The sequence below is a fragment of the Alligator mississippiensis genome, chromosome 1 (assembly GCF_030867095.1).
Source record: "Alligator mississippiensis isolate rAllMis1 chromosome 1, rAllMis1, whole genome shotgun sequence".
In the NCBI taxonomy this organism is placed as follows: Eukaryota; Metazoa; Chordata; order Crocodylia; family Alligatoridae; genus Alligator; species Alligator mississippiensis.
The window spans coordinates 212,215,421-212,230,830 of NC_081824.1; the positions used below are offsets into that span (position 1 = coordinate 212,215,421).

Sequence of the window (15,410 nt, forward strand, 5' to 3'; positions counted from 1 at the left end):
TGCTTTAGAGAGAGAGTATGTATATATATACACACATAGTTATACATGTATGTATATACGTATAACATGTCTAGTGCATCCCATTCCCTGTCTCAGGCTCCCTTTAATCAACATTGGTTAATTGGACTGTTCTATTTAATAGCTATTAATGGACCTGTACTCCCTAAATTTATCTAATCCCTTTTTTGAACCTGGTTATACTATCTGCCTCTACAACCTCTATGGCAATGAGTTTCTACCAGGTAACTACATGCTGTGTGAAAAAGTACTGTAGTTCCTCTTGGGTTTTTTTAAACCTGCCTCTTGGTAATTTCAGTCACTGCCTCATTGTTCTGATATTCTGAGACTTGCTAAATAACAGTTCTTTATTACTTTACTAACACCCTTCATGATGTATAGGCCTCTATCATATGACCCTCTAAGCCTTTGGTTTTATAAACTGAAGAATATTAGACTTTTTAGTCTCTCTTGGCACGGCAGCTGCTCCGTGACCCTGATCATCTTTGTTGCCCTTCTCTGCACCTTTTCTAACTCTTATTACAGGGGTGACCAACCTGCAATATGGTTGCCACAAGTGGCACAGTCTGTGTGTGGCACATGGCAGATCAGGGAGGGCACAGGCAGTGCAGCAGCAGATAAGGCAGAAAGCAGAAGGCAGAGCAGATCAGGCAAGAAGCACAGGGCACGAAGTAGAAAGCAGAGCAAGAGATGGGCCAGGAGCACAGACTAGGGAGCAGAAAGCAAAGTAGCAGATCAGGCAGAAGGGAAGCAGAGTTGCACTTAGGGAGGGGATGTGGGGGGTTAATCTGTGGCATGCCTGCCAAAAAGTTGATTCCCACTGTTCTATTACATCCTTTTTGAGATGTGAAGACCAGAATTGCACACACTATTCTGAATATGGATGCACCAAACAATGATGCATTGGCTGCTGGAGTCACAGGTGGCCACTGTGGTTCCAGCTCTGCCCTGGGCCCAGGGCCAGAGCTGCTGCTACCACGGGTGCTGTGGGTGCAGGTCCAGAGCCAATGATGCGAGTCAGTGATGGGATGACAGTGCAGGTCAGGGAGGGGTGGGCTGCTATTGCTGCTGGCCCAGGGTCAGGGCCAGAGCCACTGCCATTTGCTGGCTAGGGCCAGGGCCAAAGCTACCATGTGCTCTGTGCTGGGTTGAAGCCAGAGACACCACATGGGGCAGGCAGTGGGAGGGAGAAGAGGGGCAAGTGGCAAGGGAAGCAATCCTGCCCCCCATTTTTATTCAATGCCTTTCTAAATAATGCCCCAAATTGTCAGGTTTTTGGTTGCCACTGCACACTGAACCACTGTCTTTAGAGATATACCTACAATGATGCCAAAGTCTCTTCCCTGAGTTATAACAGCTAGTTCAGAGTCCAGCAATGTGAACATACAATTATGGTTATTTTTCCCCCATGTGCATTACTCTACGTTGGTCAATACTGAAGTTCACCTGCCACTTTCTGCACACAGTGTTATGAAATCTTTCTGCAACTCTTCACCATCATCTTGGGACTTGGTTATCCTAAATATATATAGTATCACTTGCTAACTTTGGTATTTCCCTGCACACTCCCTTTTCCAGATCATTCATGAAGATATTAAACAAGCCCAGTGCAGATCCTGGGGTAGGCGGGGAAGGTCACACTAAATGACTGAAAAGTGAGCATTTAGCCCTATCCTCTACTTCCTATTTTTAACCAGCTTTTGATATACAAAGGAACCCTTCTGCCAATCCACAGCAACTCAGTTTTTTAACATCCTTTGAAGAAAGACCTTGTCAAAAGCTTTTTAAAAAATCCAAATATATCAAATTTCAATTGCATTTCCCTTGTCCATGCTTGTTAACTCCCTCAAAGAACTCCAGCAGACTGGTAACAAAGATCTGCAGAAACCAACTGAGCAGGAACTTTCCTGCACAGGGAATGATTTGGCCCCACACTCCGATTCTAGTGGAGAAAATATACAGTACACCTATAAGCACATTAAAACAAGTTTACATTTTCCTTTTATTCAGCCAGAAGAACATATCTGTGCAACTAAACAGGTCTGCTTCTACAATCTTACCAATATCATTGCTAGGAAGATGCAGAACAAGGCCACTAGAAGAGCTCTATTTTAAAATCATCTACAACATAAAACCTTTCAAGTCACTGTTATGAAGCTCTTCCAACATCTTTCCTACCATAACGTATTTTCCAATGTCATAAGACTGTGTCATGATATTCATTCCATACAAGAAAAAAGGTACTAGCTGTGTGTATTTGGTCCACAATACATCATGAAACTCAGAAGAACTAACTAGATTTACTCAAATTCAAGATGAAGAGTTTTCTCTCTCCCCCGTATAGGGGGAGCCTCATCTTAGATTAAAGTATGGACCCAAGGCAGGTGGCTGCTGTGGTTCCAGCTCTGACCTGGGCCCAAGGCTAGAGCTGCTGCTACCACCACTGCTGTGGGTGCATGTCCAGAGCCAATAGTGAGAGTCAGCAATGGAATGACAGTGCAGGTCAGGGAGGGGTGGGCTTCCACAGCTGCTGGCCCAGGGTTAGGACCAGAGCCACTGTCATTTCCTGACTAGGGCCAGGGTCAGAGCTACCACATGCTCTGTGCCAAGTTGGTGCCAGAGCCACCACCACAGAGGCAGGCAGCGAGAGGGGGAAGAGAGGCAAGTGGCAAGGGGAGCAAACCTGCCCCCTCTCTGCCCACCACTGCTTTCCTCACCGCAGCAGTGGGGAGGGGGGTGTTAAAACAACCCTCCGTATTATAACACATTTAGTTTTCCTTGTATGGAATCTAATTACTGGAGAGGTCATCTTAAATTCAAAATCATCTTGGAGTTAGGTAAATATGGTATATCTCTCATCTTCAGCATTACTGATTGAGTAGCTTGTGCAATGGGAAAGAACTATCAATCTTCAGAAATATAAAAAACATGTACATTTCAGCATGAAAGAAACAAGCTACAGTATGTTTGGTGAGTGCAAAGCAGAAAGATCTAAAGTTGCAAAGAACACAAAATGAAATATTCAAATTTTGGAAGTCTATGAACTAAAACACTTCTCTTTCAGAGTTTTTGTTTTTTATCTTACACATTGTAAAACACTTTGAAGTTATCCAAATGATATTTTTATCTTTTATTCTCACCTTCCTTTTTGCTTTTTAAGATTTGGTTATCTATTCTGTCAGTTTTATTAAGGGATGTAGTCTCCATTTTATTCCCTGACCCCCTTCTGATTATTCTGGGCCACTTAAACCAGGCTCTACAAAGCCCAGGCCTGGAGACATCCCAACCAGGTTGGAAACTATTCATATGCGAGAATCTACTTTCATTTTTTTTAATTGCTAGTCTCTCTCTTTACAAACACAACCGTGTGGAACAACAGAAGTCAGTCACTAGGTTTGAAAAGTCCAAGAATCCACAGCTACAGCTGAGACAAGGTGAATAGATCTCCATACCGTCATAATGAAAAACTTTTAAAAATATGAACTAGTCAGTCATCTAAACAACTCCGCCAGAATCCTGAACAGGAAAAAGTAACAATGGTGAGCAGGGAATATTTCAGTCTGACAGCAACAGTTGTGACTCAAGACTGTTTTAAAGGTCTACTCAATACAGCAAGCATTCAGTCTGAGTAAGATAATAATACATTTGTAAATTTAACAACCACTGAGTGAGTGAAGATGATAAAACAGGATTCTGTCCACAAGACTACCTAATACGTTTCAATTACTTATTACAAAGTATGTTTAATGTCCACAAACAACAAATAAGTTAAATACTATTTACAACACAAAATATTTGGAAACATTTGCCAACATTATAATTAGCTGACAGTAGTGATACTCAGACCCCAAAACCAAGTAAGCACTGTAAAATCCTTTTATAATGAATTCCTATACACAGGCACGCAGCCCTAAAACTGAAGCAGTAGACCGAATATTGCAACACACTGAAACAATTCAGAAATTGGTCTATTTCAACATGAAAAAATAGTTTCACTAAATTCAGGCTTACTAAAAGAAAGCTGAGCTGCATACAAAATGCAACTAGAACCTTCTTTGTCTCCAGACAGATCTAGCCTTCCTCCATAATGTCCCTCTGTAAAAAGTTAGAAAACCGAAACAAATATCTTCAACTCTTAAGTTATAAAAGTGCTGTTTCAGGTTACATAAATACTAAAAAGAATCCTGAAGTTCACTAGTTTCAAGCATTTCTGGAGCTTCAATTTTGAAACCGACTGTTTTGTACTTTGTGGGAAATTCTGCAAATAATTTGCCATTATGAAGGATACAGAGATACTTGAAGCATTTTAATATGTCAGTTTGTTTGATGACTATCTGTTATTGTGCGATCTACAAGGTGATGATACACATACAGAAACAATAACCTGATAACAATTGTCTACCCCTAAAACAGCAGTTGGTAACACTGTTCGAGTTAACCAGGTTCAAGAGACACAGCAGAAATAGAACTTTGTGATCGATAAAAAGGCAAAGTCTGAATAATAGGACAGATCCTGGCAAAGACTATTGGCAAGGAGGCTGAACCACATTTCCCAGAAATGGGAATACCCAAGATGAACTAGACCTCCCTAAGCTTTAGATGAGGGACATGGCTATAGAGCTGTTAAAAACTTGTTCTTTCTTCTAGGGTTGGAAAGCTGGTCAACTGACCAGTCAAATATTGTCAACTGACCAATCAATTGACTGCATATATTTTGACCAGCCAAAGATTATAGCAATTTTACAGAAATATGACTTCTGATGCAATTCTTAATGGAAAATTTGTGCTTTTTCTGTGTATTATTTGAACTTAATGGCAATTTTTTTTTTTTTTTTTTTTTACAACTTCTGACTGATATTTGTTTGACCAGTCAGTTCACCAAACTTTATCTGACCGGTCAAATACCCAACCCTACTTTGTTATGTTTTGTTCTTATTATTGAGCTTAATCAAAACTTTGTTTCTGAAAGGGCTGTTCAGGGTCACTATGTATTCAACAATGGCCATAGCCCCTGGAGCAAAGAGTTGAAGGCAACTAAACTCAATCAGGCCTGCCAGGAGTAATCATAGTTATTACACCAGTTGCAAGGAGCCTAGGGACCCAGTCTAAAAATTACAAAATTCCACCCCAGACAGGTGAAGACAACAGGGCAATCTCCTGCAGTGGTATACTCAAAGGCATTAGGAGGGGGTCAAAGGTACAGCTAGCCCTCAACTATGACAGCAGTAACCAAGGCAAGGTCTTTGTAGTACTTGCCAAACAAGAAAAGCAGCCAAAGAATTTTATATAAATCCACTAAGCTGTCTGCATAACTCCTTTTCATAAGGTTTTAAGAGCCATGATGTACAAAAATATTCCATTCTTAATCCTTCCAACATTACCACTTTCCCCTACCTGAATTCTTATGTATATTCATTCTACAGTATTTTCTATATTCCCCGGAGTTAATATATTTTCACAGTATACAGCACAATTAATGCAAAAGCCTGCAAAGCACAGACTGTATATGTATGCATACAACATATATCCGTACTAAGTGACTCAGGGACTACTTGAATGTTTGTACAGCACCCAGCAAATCAAGACCCCATCCTGATCAAGGCTGCTGGACAGTAAATATTGCTAGAGAACAAAAATCAGGATAATCCTTACTATACTGACAAATACTGGCATTCAAAGGAACCAAGGAATGGCAGTATGTTAATGGCAGGGTTTGATTCAGGTCACATGATTGCATAAAGACTATAAATACAACAACTTCTACTGTTTACCACTAATACTTCAATGTTCCAGTAAAGGATTTGAGCACCATTTATATAGTCACCCATAAAAACAAAGTTTCTTACGATTAAATTTGTTGCAAAAAAACACAAAATTACCAGTATGGTAAAAAGGTGCTGTCTTCATTTCCTTCCTTGTTTAATGCTGTAAAAATGTGTAAATTGTGGGAAATGGTTCCATCAATCTGACCGGCTAATATACAAACATTAATGCTATAAAACACCAGCTACATAAAATAAACCCAGAACACTAAACAAAATTTTAAAGTAAACTTTTATACTGTTTTCTTCATACTACCAAAATGGCAAAAACTCCATTAGGATTGTGGACATTTCCTACGGGAATTATTGACAGAATTAGGTTAGTAGTAAAAAAATCGTAACATCAAACCATTAGCTTCCTTCAGCCAGTCACTGGCTTCCAGGATAGTCCCTATTTTGAGGCAGTTATTGGGTTTTTAAATTGTTGAAAATCAAGTCTGTTGAAAGAAAACAACACAGTGCCTATTCTGTTCAAGAAACACTGCCTGCTATTCAGCTGTTTGGCATGTTTAAATGTAATACCTAAATTCTGTATTTAAGAAAAAATATTGATCAGTACCACTCACAACAAGCATACTCTATTCTGAAACAGGCACTTCAATTTAGTACTTATTCATATGGAGAGGCCTAAGTATTACAGGTAACAGAATCAAGTCTACAGGATCTCAGGTCCTTAATGAGTTCTGGCAGCAGATGCCTGTGTCCACACAAAGGTCAATGCTGGATTAGGGCTCCATTTCCACAAACCCTTACACATGCGCTTAGCCCAAATTTAGTCTACAAGAAATATGAATGCGCTTAAAATCAAGTGTGTGCCAGAAGTCTGTAGTGTCAGGGGCTAACCTGGAAAACTGCATCCTCCTGTACTCCCCAAAGCTGGCACGGTCCTATGAATAAAACAGATCCACAGGTATCCCTCTACACAACAGTGCATCATGGTCCAGCTGTTTATTTTGTACAAACTACACCAAATAATTGCACCATAAATATCAAAGCAAATGACATCAAAAGGAAGCATCTTGCAGGGGTAGTGGGGCAGGGATTGGTTTGCTTAATAACAACCCTCAAAGCAGGACACTGGTTGCCATGGTTCTCTTGCTTTACCTATGGCAGGTTAGGGTGTTAGGTCTACGTTGCTTCAGAGTTGATGGTAGTCCTATGTAGAGTTTAGATTATGGTTGTATAGGATGGTCTGGCTAGGGATGATCATACCTCAGGCAGGGGGTTGGACTAGATGACCTCTGGAGGTCCCTTCCAGCTCTACTTCTCTATGATTCTACTATTCAAACAACTGAAGTGAGGTGCTGCTGATAAACTTCAGTTTAGCTTCCCGAATCTATCAAGACACTATTTCAGCAGTTTCAGTGAAGAGGCAATCCCAAATGCTCAGCAAAAGCAGGAAAGGAAACTGCTGGCAGTCTCTGATTCCCACATTTTGGACATGACCTCATTCTTTACTACCATTTTTCACTATTACTGGATTAGGTCCTTTTCTCTGTACATAGACAGCACTTGCCATGTGTTTTACATAGCACCATTAAAATATAGTCAAGTAGTGCCAGGTTGCCCATTTAAAGGTATAAAACAACATTAAGACTAGGGCTCCCTCTAATTCACTCTTATATTTTGTTTTTGCAGGGGGCATATATTGTTAGATTAAACACAAAAAAGTTACATTCAGCTTCATCTACATGAGTCCTTGGTTCTGTGGATGTAAGACAACCTTTTGTTTTACTTGATCAGAGTGAACAGAAAAAAGTTAAATATGGAACAACAGCATCACATCATTTGCCCTGGTAAATTTACAAGGAAAGCCTACTTCCCTTTTTCAAATTCCAAGACTAGGAAAATGATGTTGCATAAATATACAGAACCTACGGCATGCATTATTGACAAATCATTATTAAAATAACAATGACATGTTAATGAAACCCTTACTTTTAAGCAAAGGTATAACCACCTCAATCCCAAGTTTCAAAATGCTTCCCTAACTAAATCTGTTCCAGAAACCTGCTACCCTCAAGCATCACACATTACCAGTTATGACTAAAAACAGTAGGACATGAGTCTTGGCTGAATTTCCACCAATTATCAGTCCACCACCAAATGAAGCGGTCTCCTCCAACCAGCAGTAGTCACCACACAAATACACCACTGATCATACAGCTGGTTTCAGTCAGTCCGCTTGGCATCACCTGGCACCTTAAACATCTTATTAAAAAGGCAGCACCCCAGCTAAAAGTAAGGGTTAGTGACAACAGGATAAATACGCTTTGAAGTGAACACCCTAAACAAGTTTGGGTCAGAACAAGATGTCAGCCCTCCAGACTCGGCCGGGTGAAGGGCCTGTGCGGACAATCACGGGCTCTCTAACGCTGAGCCTCATCCCCAGCAGCCTCCCCTCCGGTCCTGGGGCAATCAGGATTTCAGAAGCGGGCCCGCAGCTGGGGAGGAAGGGGCAGGTGAGGAGTAGGCCCGGATCCCGCGGCACTTGAAGGGCACACGTGAGCAGGCCTCGCAAGAAGGAAACATGGCAGGAGCCGGCGGTGCGGCCTGCCCCGGGAGGCAGGCGGACACAGCGGGGGGAGGCCGCGGGACGCGCCGGGCCCGGGCCCGGGCTCGGGCTCGGGCTCAGGCCCAGGCCCCACACACCGCGCGCAGCACCTGCGCGCGGCCCAGGCCTCGGTCCCCTCCGCACCAGCTAGGCCTCGGGGGCCGCGCCGCGCCGCGCGGGGGGAAGGGCCGCACTTACTCTCATTTAACACCTCCAGCAGCTCGGCGCAGCTCTCACACATTGTTCATTAACAGCAGCAGCCGCCGCCGCCGCCTCCCCCCGACCATTGATTGATCCGCGCCGCGCCGCCGATGCGTGATGGACGGGGCGGGGCGGGGCGAGGCCGACGAGCCGGCGGCGGCGGCGGGAGGAGAAGCCGAGTCACTCAGTGGCTCCCGGGGACTCCACGCGCCGCCATTTTGCTGAGGGGGAAGGAGGCGGGGGGGCGGCGGGCGCTCGGCGCCGCTCGGCTCTTTCCGACCCAGCGGCGGGCGGAGGCGGCCGAGCCCGAGCCCCTCCTGGGGCGGGGCTGGGGGCGGGGCGGTGGCGCGGCCCGGGCGGATAAAATGGCGGCCGCCGCAGGGTGGGCGGTGTTCGTTTCCTTACCCCCGCACCTGCCGTGTTCCTGCTCCCGGTGAAGGGGATGGCGGGGGTCTCTCTCACCCCATTAAGCGTAACGGGGGTTGCGCTTCCCTCCGGCGGCCTTGCGGAACAGGCCTAGAGACCCCCCGTGGGAAACCAGTCCGCCTCACCGGGGCTTCCGGAGTGTAGGGGGACGGCTCTGGGGTGTTTGTGTGGGCGTAGGGGGGAAAGAAGTGAATGTTTTCCCGAGTCCAGTAAGGGGGCAGCCTTGGGTGTAAAGAAGGGGAAGGGCTGCTCTGAGCTGTGCAGAGGGAGGGCGACTCCACTGAGGCGCACAAGATTCTTTTTTTTCCAGATCCTTCATTTTGGCGGTTACAGGTTTCGCTCTTGACCACTGGGGTTAGGTTCCTGAAAGTCACTGTGGTTGGCAAGATGAAAGGGAAAAGGGCAGGTGGTGGGCTGGTGTGTGACGGTGGAGAACCATGGTTACTCAAAACTATACTGTGGTAGCCAAAACGGTGTACGGACTATTAACTGGATACTCAAAACTGGTTGGCGAGGGGAAACCTGTATTTCTGACTTAGCTTGCTGTTCATGGGGCAGACGATTTCGTGGGGAAAACTTCACAGGCTGAACTTGAGGAGAAGGGTTGGGGTGGATGGTTGAGTCAAGTTGGGCCTATGCTAAAGCTATGTATTGACACTCCATCTTTTCCTCCCTGGGGTAAATTTAAATATACTTTTTAAGGGACTGTGATAGTGTTAGGAGCAATTCTATGTTCTCATTTTTCATGTTTACAGCTGTCTTCCCCACCTCCCCCCTTTTGCCTAACTTCTAGACCTTGTTGAGATGGTCTTGCTGGATGTATGCCCATGTGCTGCCTATAGGAAATGTAATGTTTTTAGGGAAGGATGCTGGTCCCTGAAGGAAAAAATACCCAATTTTCTACATCTCAAAAATACAAGCCTTTTTTTATAGAAATACCTGTCTACAGTGCAAGCCAGTAGTCCCATATTTCACCTTCCCAGGTACCTATATTTATTTTATTTATTCTGCATCTACTTGCTGTAGGAACATGCTGACTGCGAGTTTGTTTGTTTGTTTGTTTGTTTGTTTGTTTGTTTGTTAGTTAATCCACAAATAGATTTTGAGACATGAGTTTTTGAGGCAAGCAGCAGCTTTCAAGGAGGTACCTTTTGCCTCCTTGCATACATGTATTTATGTAGGTTATATCTCTACCTCTGTAGATATAAATAACACTACCTCAGGAGATAGTGGAATCTCCATAACTGGAAATTTTAAATGCAGGTTGCACAAATGTTTGTGTGGTATGGTTTAAGCACAGATGACCCTGCCTAGAGTAGACAGTTTGACTAGATCAGTGGCTCTCCACCTCTTTTGTACCAGGACCCACTTGTAAACATCAATCATCAGTCCCAACCTAGTGCCCCTCAATCTCGACCTGCTGTCCCTTGCACCCTGTTCCCTGCCCCCAGTGTGTCAGGCATGAAGGGGGGCCCAGGCAGCCCCTCGCAGGCCAGAACTCTGCCAGCCTGTAAGGGGAAAAACCACAGCTTTTTCTCCTTTAAAGGAAAGTCCATTGTTAAAGTTTGTTGATCCTTTCTTAAAGTTTATTTGCCACCCTCTCATATGTTCTTGTGACCCACAGGTCATGACCCTTGGGTTGAAAAATGCTGGACAGATGACCTTTGAGGTCTCTTCTACCCTCTAATATAAGGTAGCACATTATCTCTAACTGCTCTTTTCCCAAAGTCTACATGTTCAACTTTATTTGTACAAACTGCTCTTTTCATTTGGGTAGTACCACCCAGTGGTGAATTTGTGTATTGTTCTATGGAAATGTATACAAGGCACACATAACAATGAAAGTAATAAGAACAGGTGTGATGGAGAAGTTGAAACTTAATTAAATCAAGCACACTGTTATTACATGGCCCTAGTACAGGGCAAAGGTAAGCTTATTAAGAAAGTACAATGGAGGTAGCTATGTAGTTTAGTATATTTGGGATTTCCTTTATACCAAAACTACAAGTCTGTATAGATCATGCACTTCAGTGAGGCTTGTTGGCATTTTTTTTTACCTAAAGTTGATTCAATCAGCTATTAGATAAAAGCGCCAGGCAAGCCCCGCTGAAGCACATGATCTATACAGATGTTGGCTGAGCTGGGCCACACCAAGTTTGAAGTAAAGCACTGTTGTTGGGTTTTTTTGGAGGGCTTTTTTATTTTGTTTGTTTGGTTTTTTGTTTTTTTTAATACATCTCTTCACAGTTCTCTTCCATCCTCTAGCTGCAGGGAAAGAGAAACTATGTAAGGAGAACCAGCATGGACATCCTGATAAAAAAACATACAGCTAAGGGATGAAGTCTTTTTTCCCCCTAGGTCTTTAATTATTGTTGCTGGTCCCTGTTGGACTCTTTCTAATTTGTCTATGTAATTCTTGAAGTGTCCCTCATATCAAGGAAGGACTTAGGACTTGCTTTGTTCCATTTATTCCAGTAATGAAAGGACAATATTAGATAAGAGCATCCCACTTCTTACCAAGTTTTATCTAGGCTAGAGGCTCTCAACCTTACATCCATGACTCCTAAAGGTATCATAAATATGTCTAGGATGGTTGCTATTACTCCCTTTCTTAGCTAAATGGGAGAGTGGCCTGAAGCAGAGAGAAGAGGATCCCCAAACTTTTTCCTGTTGTAATACAGAATTGCAGCCTGGAAAAAATAAGAGAATGACGGATCTACACATTCATACAACACCTACCATAGTAGAATCACAGTACTAGGCACTAAGAGGTAGAAACATGGCTTTATCTTTACAATTCTTATTTCCATGTTTTAAAAATAGCTGTGGGTTTATCTTTTGCCACAGTTCCTGTCAAATGGTTATTAGGAATTTAATTCCAAAAAGGTTTTTTAGCTTGTCCTTTGCAAGTATTCATTGGGAGCACTGGGAAGGAGGAGGACAGGATAATAAAAGTTGAAATGCCATTCATGCTTGCAGCAATTTAGGGTCATGACAGATATTACATTTGTCCCTCTTTTATATGTAAGATTAGTGTGACAAAACATGAACAGCCACACATTCGTACTGTTCATCACACTATAAAAATAGCTGATCCACCACAAAACTGGCAGATGCATGACAAAGAAAGTACTGTTTCAAGCAGTAACTTCTTTGTCTTCCCAGGACAAATTTAATGTGTGAACATCTCTTTAGACTCTCCCTATCCCATGATGCTCTGCTGTTCCTCTAAGAGAGCAAGCATATCAGTGAGCCTGTCTGACAGTGTTCCCCTATGGGCAAGAGGAATTAAGGAACAGCCCCCTATCACTCTGGGTAAAAACTGGCTTTGCAGTAACTTTGTTGGACTCTACCCAAGGGACTGTATGTGTGTGCTACAAGATACAATTTTGTGATTATGGAGATGGGTAGTTAAACCCTATATACAAGTCCTAAGGTAAGGTTTGAAGAATGGTTCCCTTTTCAGGTTTTTAGCTCTACACAAAGCAATCGCCCATTACCAAGACTAGAAATGTGTCAAAATAAACTCTCTTGTTCTGGCAAAGCTTCCAGGTTGTTCATCCTTTTACCTGTTTTCCCTAATCTTGTGAGACAGCATACTGAAGTGCTGTTGTTTGGCAGAACTTGTTCATAGATACTCTATGGCTAACATTTCTACCTTGCAAGTAGCTTTCATCTGGTTGTTTGGTAAAGATGAGCTGGAAAGTTGCAGACTGCGTACTTTCTAGCAAAAAAAAATAAAACTCAACCATTTTTAAGTGAGCACTTGCCAGTTTATTCCCTTCAGAAAGAAAATTGACTCAATTTTATATTTTAGTGATTTTTTTTTTTTTTTTTTTTTTTTTTTTTTTTCAGAGCTGAGTTGTATTATGAAGTGCACACGTGATTGTTACCTAAAGCAGCGGTCACCAACCAGTGGATCTTCATCCACCAGTAGATCTCAGAGCCTCTTGAAGTCAGTCTGAAGCTGGGGTGGGGGAAGCTGAGTGCCCGTGTGCATGCACGCACGTGCCCCAGCCCAGGAGATCAGTCCACGGGGGAGGGAAGGAGTGGGGGCTAGATCAAGAACCCCACAGTGAGGGACAGTGCCACAGGAACAGGGGTAAGTTGAGTGGGGCCCAGGCCAGGTGGAACTTACCTGCTGGGGAGGTGTGCCTCCAAATAATTTTCTCTTGCTCTGCCTTGATCTGCCCCCCCTCCTTCCCTCCCCACAGACTTACTTGCTGGGTGGGAGGGTGGAGGGGGGTTCAGGAGCACACTATAGATCTTGGGTTGCTTTTAAATGTCAAAGGTGATCTTCTACTTTAAAAGGTTGGAGACCACTGCCCTAAAGGAATATTGTAAAGCCTTTTTATGTCTTAAGTCCATACCTATATATAAAAAAGGATATTGCATTGGAAGGATCTGGTCAGACAGAAGCAGCTGTGATGACACAAGTTTTTCCACTTCAGCAGTAATTCAGAGAACCACCTCAAAAAGCTGACCAACTATAAGGAACAACTGAGAAGAAAGAGTAAGAGATGGCGGTCAGCATCCTATCTTTGTACCAGTAATAAACAACAACAGTGATTTGCCCTTTCCTAGCAGGCCTACCATGAAGAATTATGGGTAACTGCTGAATAAAAACAATGAGCTTTTTAAGGTACCACAAGGAGTTATCATAGTGTTCTCAGGACTAACTGGTAGGGGTGTGTGAAACAGGCCCTATTAGATTTGGATTCAGCCCAAACTGGGGACAGTGATTCAATTAATTGATTTGGATCACTGTCCCCGATTTGATTCCGCCAAATCCCAATCTGAAGATTTGATGCTGATTCAGAGATAGACACAGCTTTAAATGTTTTTTCTATATACCTTAAGGTACCAGGCGCAGCTCATGAATGCAGCAATGCTGGGGGGATGGAGTGTCCCACAGGAGCGCAAGGGAGCCCCCTGCGTGCTTGGCAGCAAACCACTTCCAGGTCCGCCGGGGAGCATACTGCTCCCCCACCCCTCGTCCTCCTGGCTCAACAATTGGCCACGGGGGGGGGGGGGGGGGGGGGGGCGGCCAGGTGCCCCCTCCCCCCGGACCCAGGAGGCACCAGTCACTGAGCCTGGGAGGGCACAAGGGGGGCTCTCGTGCACGCCCCGGTAGACTCAGAAGAGGACCAGAAGTGCTTCTGATCCACTTCTGGGTTTGCTGCTGAGCGTGCTGTGGGACACTCGATGCACCCCAGCATCACAGCGTTCACGAGCTGCCTACTACCTCGAGGTATGTAGAAAAAACATTTAAAGCTGTGTCTATGGCCGAATCTTTCTGAATCGATTCGGAAAGATTAAAGGGTCCTGTGATTCAATTCGGATTTGGAGATTTAGCCACCGAAACAGGCCAAATCTCTGCTGAATCGAATTGGGGACCGAACTTTGCAAAGCCCTGTTAACTGGCTGGTGAACTTCGATGCTTTCTGCTGTTTGATGTACATTTGAATGTGCCCTTAAAAGTTAACATTTAAAAAAACAACTACTACTAAAATAGGTAATAGCTTTAAAGAGCATAAGACAACACTGTCTATGAGTACATTAATTATAAGTGTTGATATCAGTGTATGAATATATTAACTTTTGAATTAAAAAACACAATGGAAACTCCTAGCAAAAAATTATTAAAATGGAGTGAAGGTTGAGAGTTTGTATCAACAAAGATCCTGGTTTTTGCTGATTTAAAAAAAATAAAAAATCGCAAATTCTCCAATTTAAAAAAAAAAAACAGCAATTCTCTGATAAAAATCCCAAAACTCTCAATTAAACTTAGACAGTGCTGTGTGTGTGTGTGTGTGTCTGTCTGTCAATTGAACACAATGTTTTATTGATGTATTTACAATTTTAAAGCACTTTGGAAGCCTACCAGTACCTCAATCACTATAATAAAATAAATTCTAAGTACCTATAATATTTTGGTATTTGATTTTGGGTTTTTTTATCATGGAAAATCAGAATTCCTGTTGCCTCCTTCGCTCATCAAGATGCAGGTCCAGGCCCCTCACTCCCCACCCACAGGCTCCCGGCCCTGCCAGTGCCCCTCACTTCCCCCATCCCAGTCCCCTGGGTCCTACCAGGGTCCCTTGCTGCCACCCCATAGCCCCTTGGCCCTGCTGGTACTCCCTACCCAAAGCCTCCAGGTGGAAGAGGCCCCCCCTACTGCCAGGGCTATAGGGACAGGGACCCAGGTCAGCAGCCCTTGAGCCCCAGCTGCCACCTGCAGGAGGCAGCAGCTGCCACAGCATAGAGCACAGAGCCTGGCTTCCCCTTCCCTGTGGGGGGCTGGGCCAGAGCAGAGCCCATGGGGGTGGGGGAAAGGGGCAGGTGCAGGCTTCCCTTTGCAGGCTTATGTGGAGGGAGGCCAGCTCCCT

General features: G+C 43.8%; 1 protein-coding gene and 1 long non-coding RNA gene across 4 annotated transcripts in view; one reads left to right on the forward strand and one right to left on the reverse strand.

Annotated features, from left to right (window-relative positions):
- The window catches only part of USP34 (ubiquitin specific peptidase 34), a 239,073-nt gene extending 230,247 nt beyond the window's left edge, over window positions 1-8,826 (reverse strand). For all 3 annotated transcript variants that reach the window (XM_014595059.3, XM_019500736.2, XM_006273750.4), the window contains exon 1: window positions 8,593-8,826. In XM_014595059.3, the coding sequence (XP_014450545.1) occupies window positions 8,593-8,635 (43 nt within the window). In that variant the 5' untranslated portion in view covers window positions 8,636-8,826. The remainder of the gene's footprint in view (window positions 1-8,592) is intronic.
- Window positions 8,827-8,943: 117 nt separating this feature from the next.
- Window positions 8,944-14,950, forward strand: LOC106738613 (uncharacterized). Its single transcript, XR_009457811.1, has 3 exons — window positions 8,944-10,004; window positions 10,646-10,714; window positions 12,877-14,950. It is a non-coding gene; the product is annotated as an uncharacterized LOC106738613 (long non-coding RNA).
- Window positions 14,951-15,410: the final 460 nt, after the last annotated feature.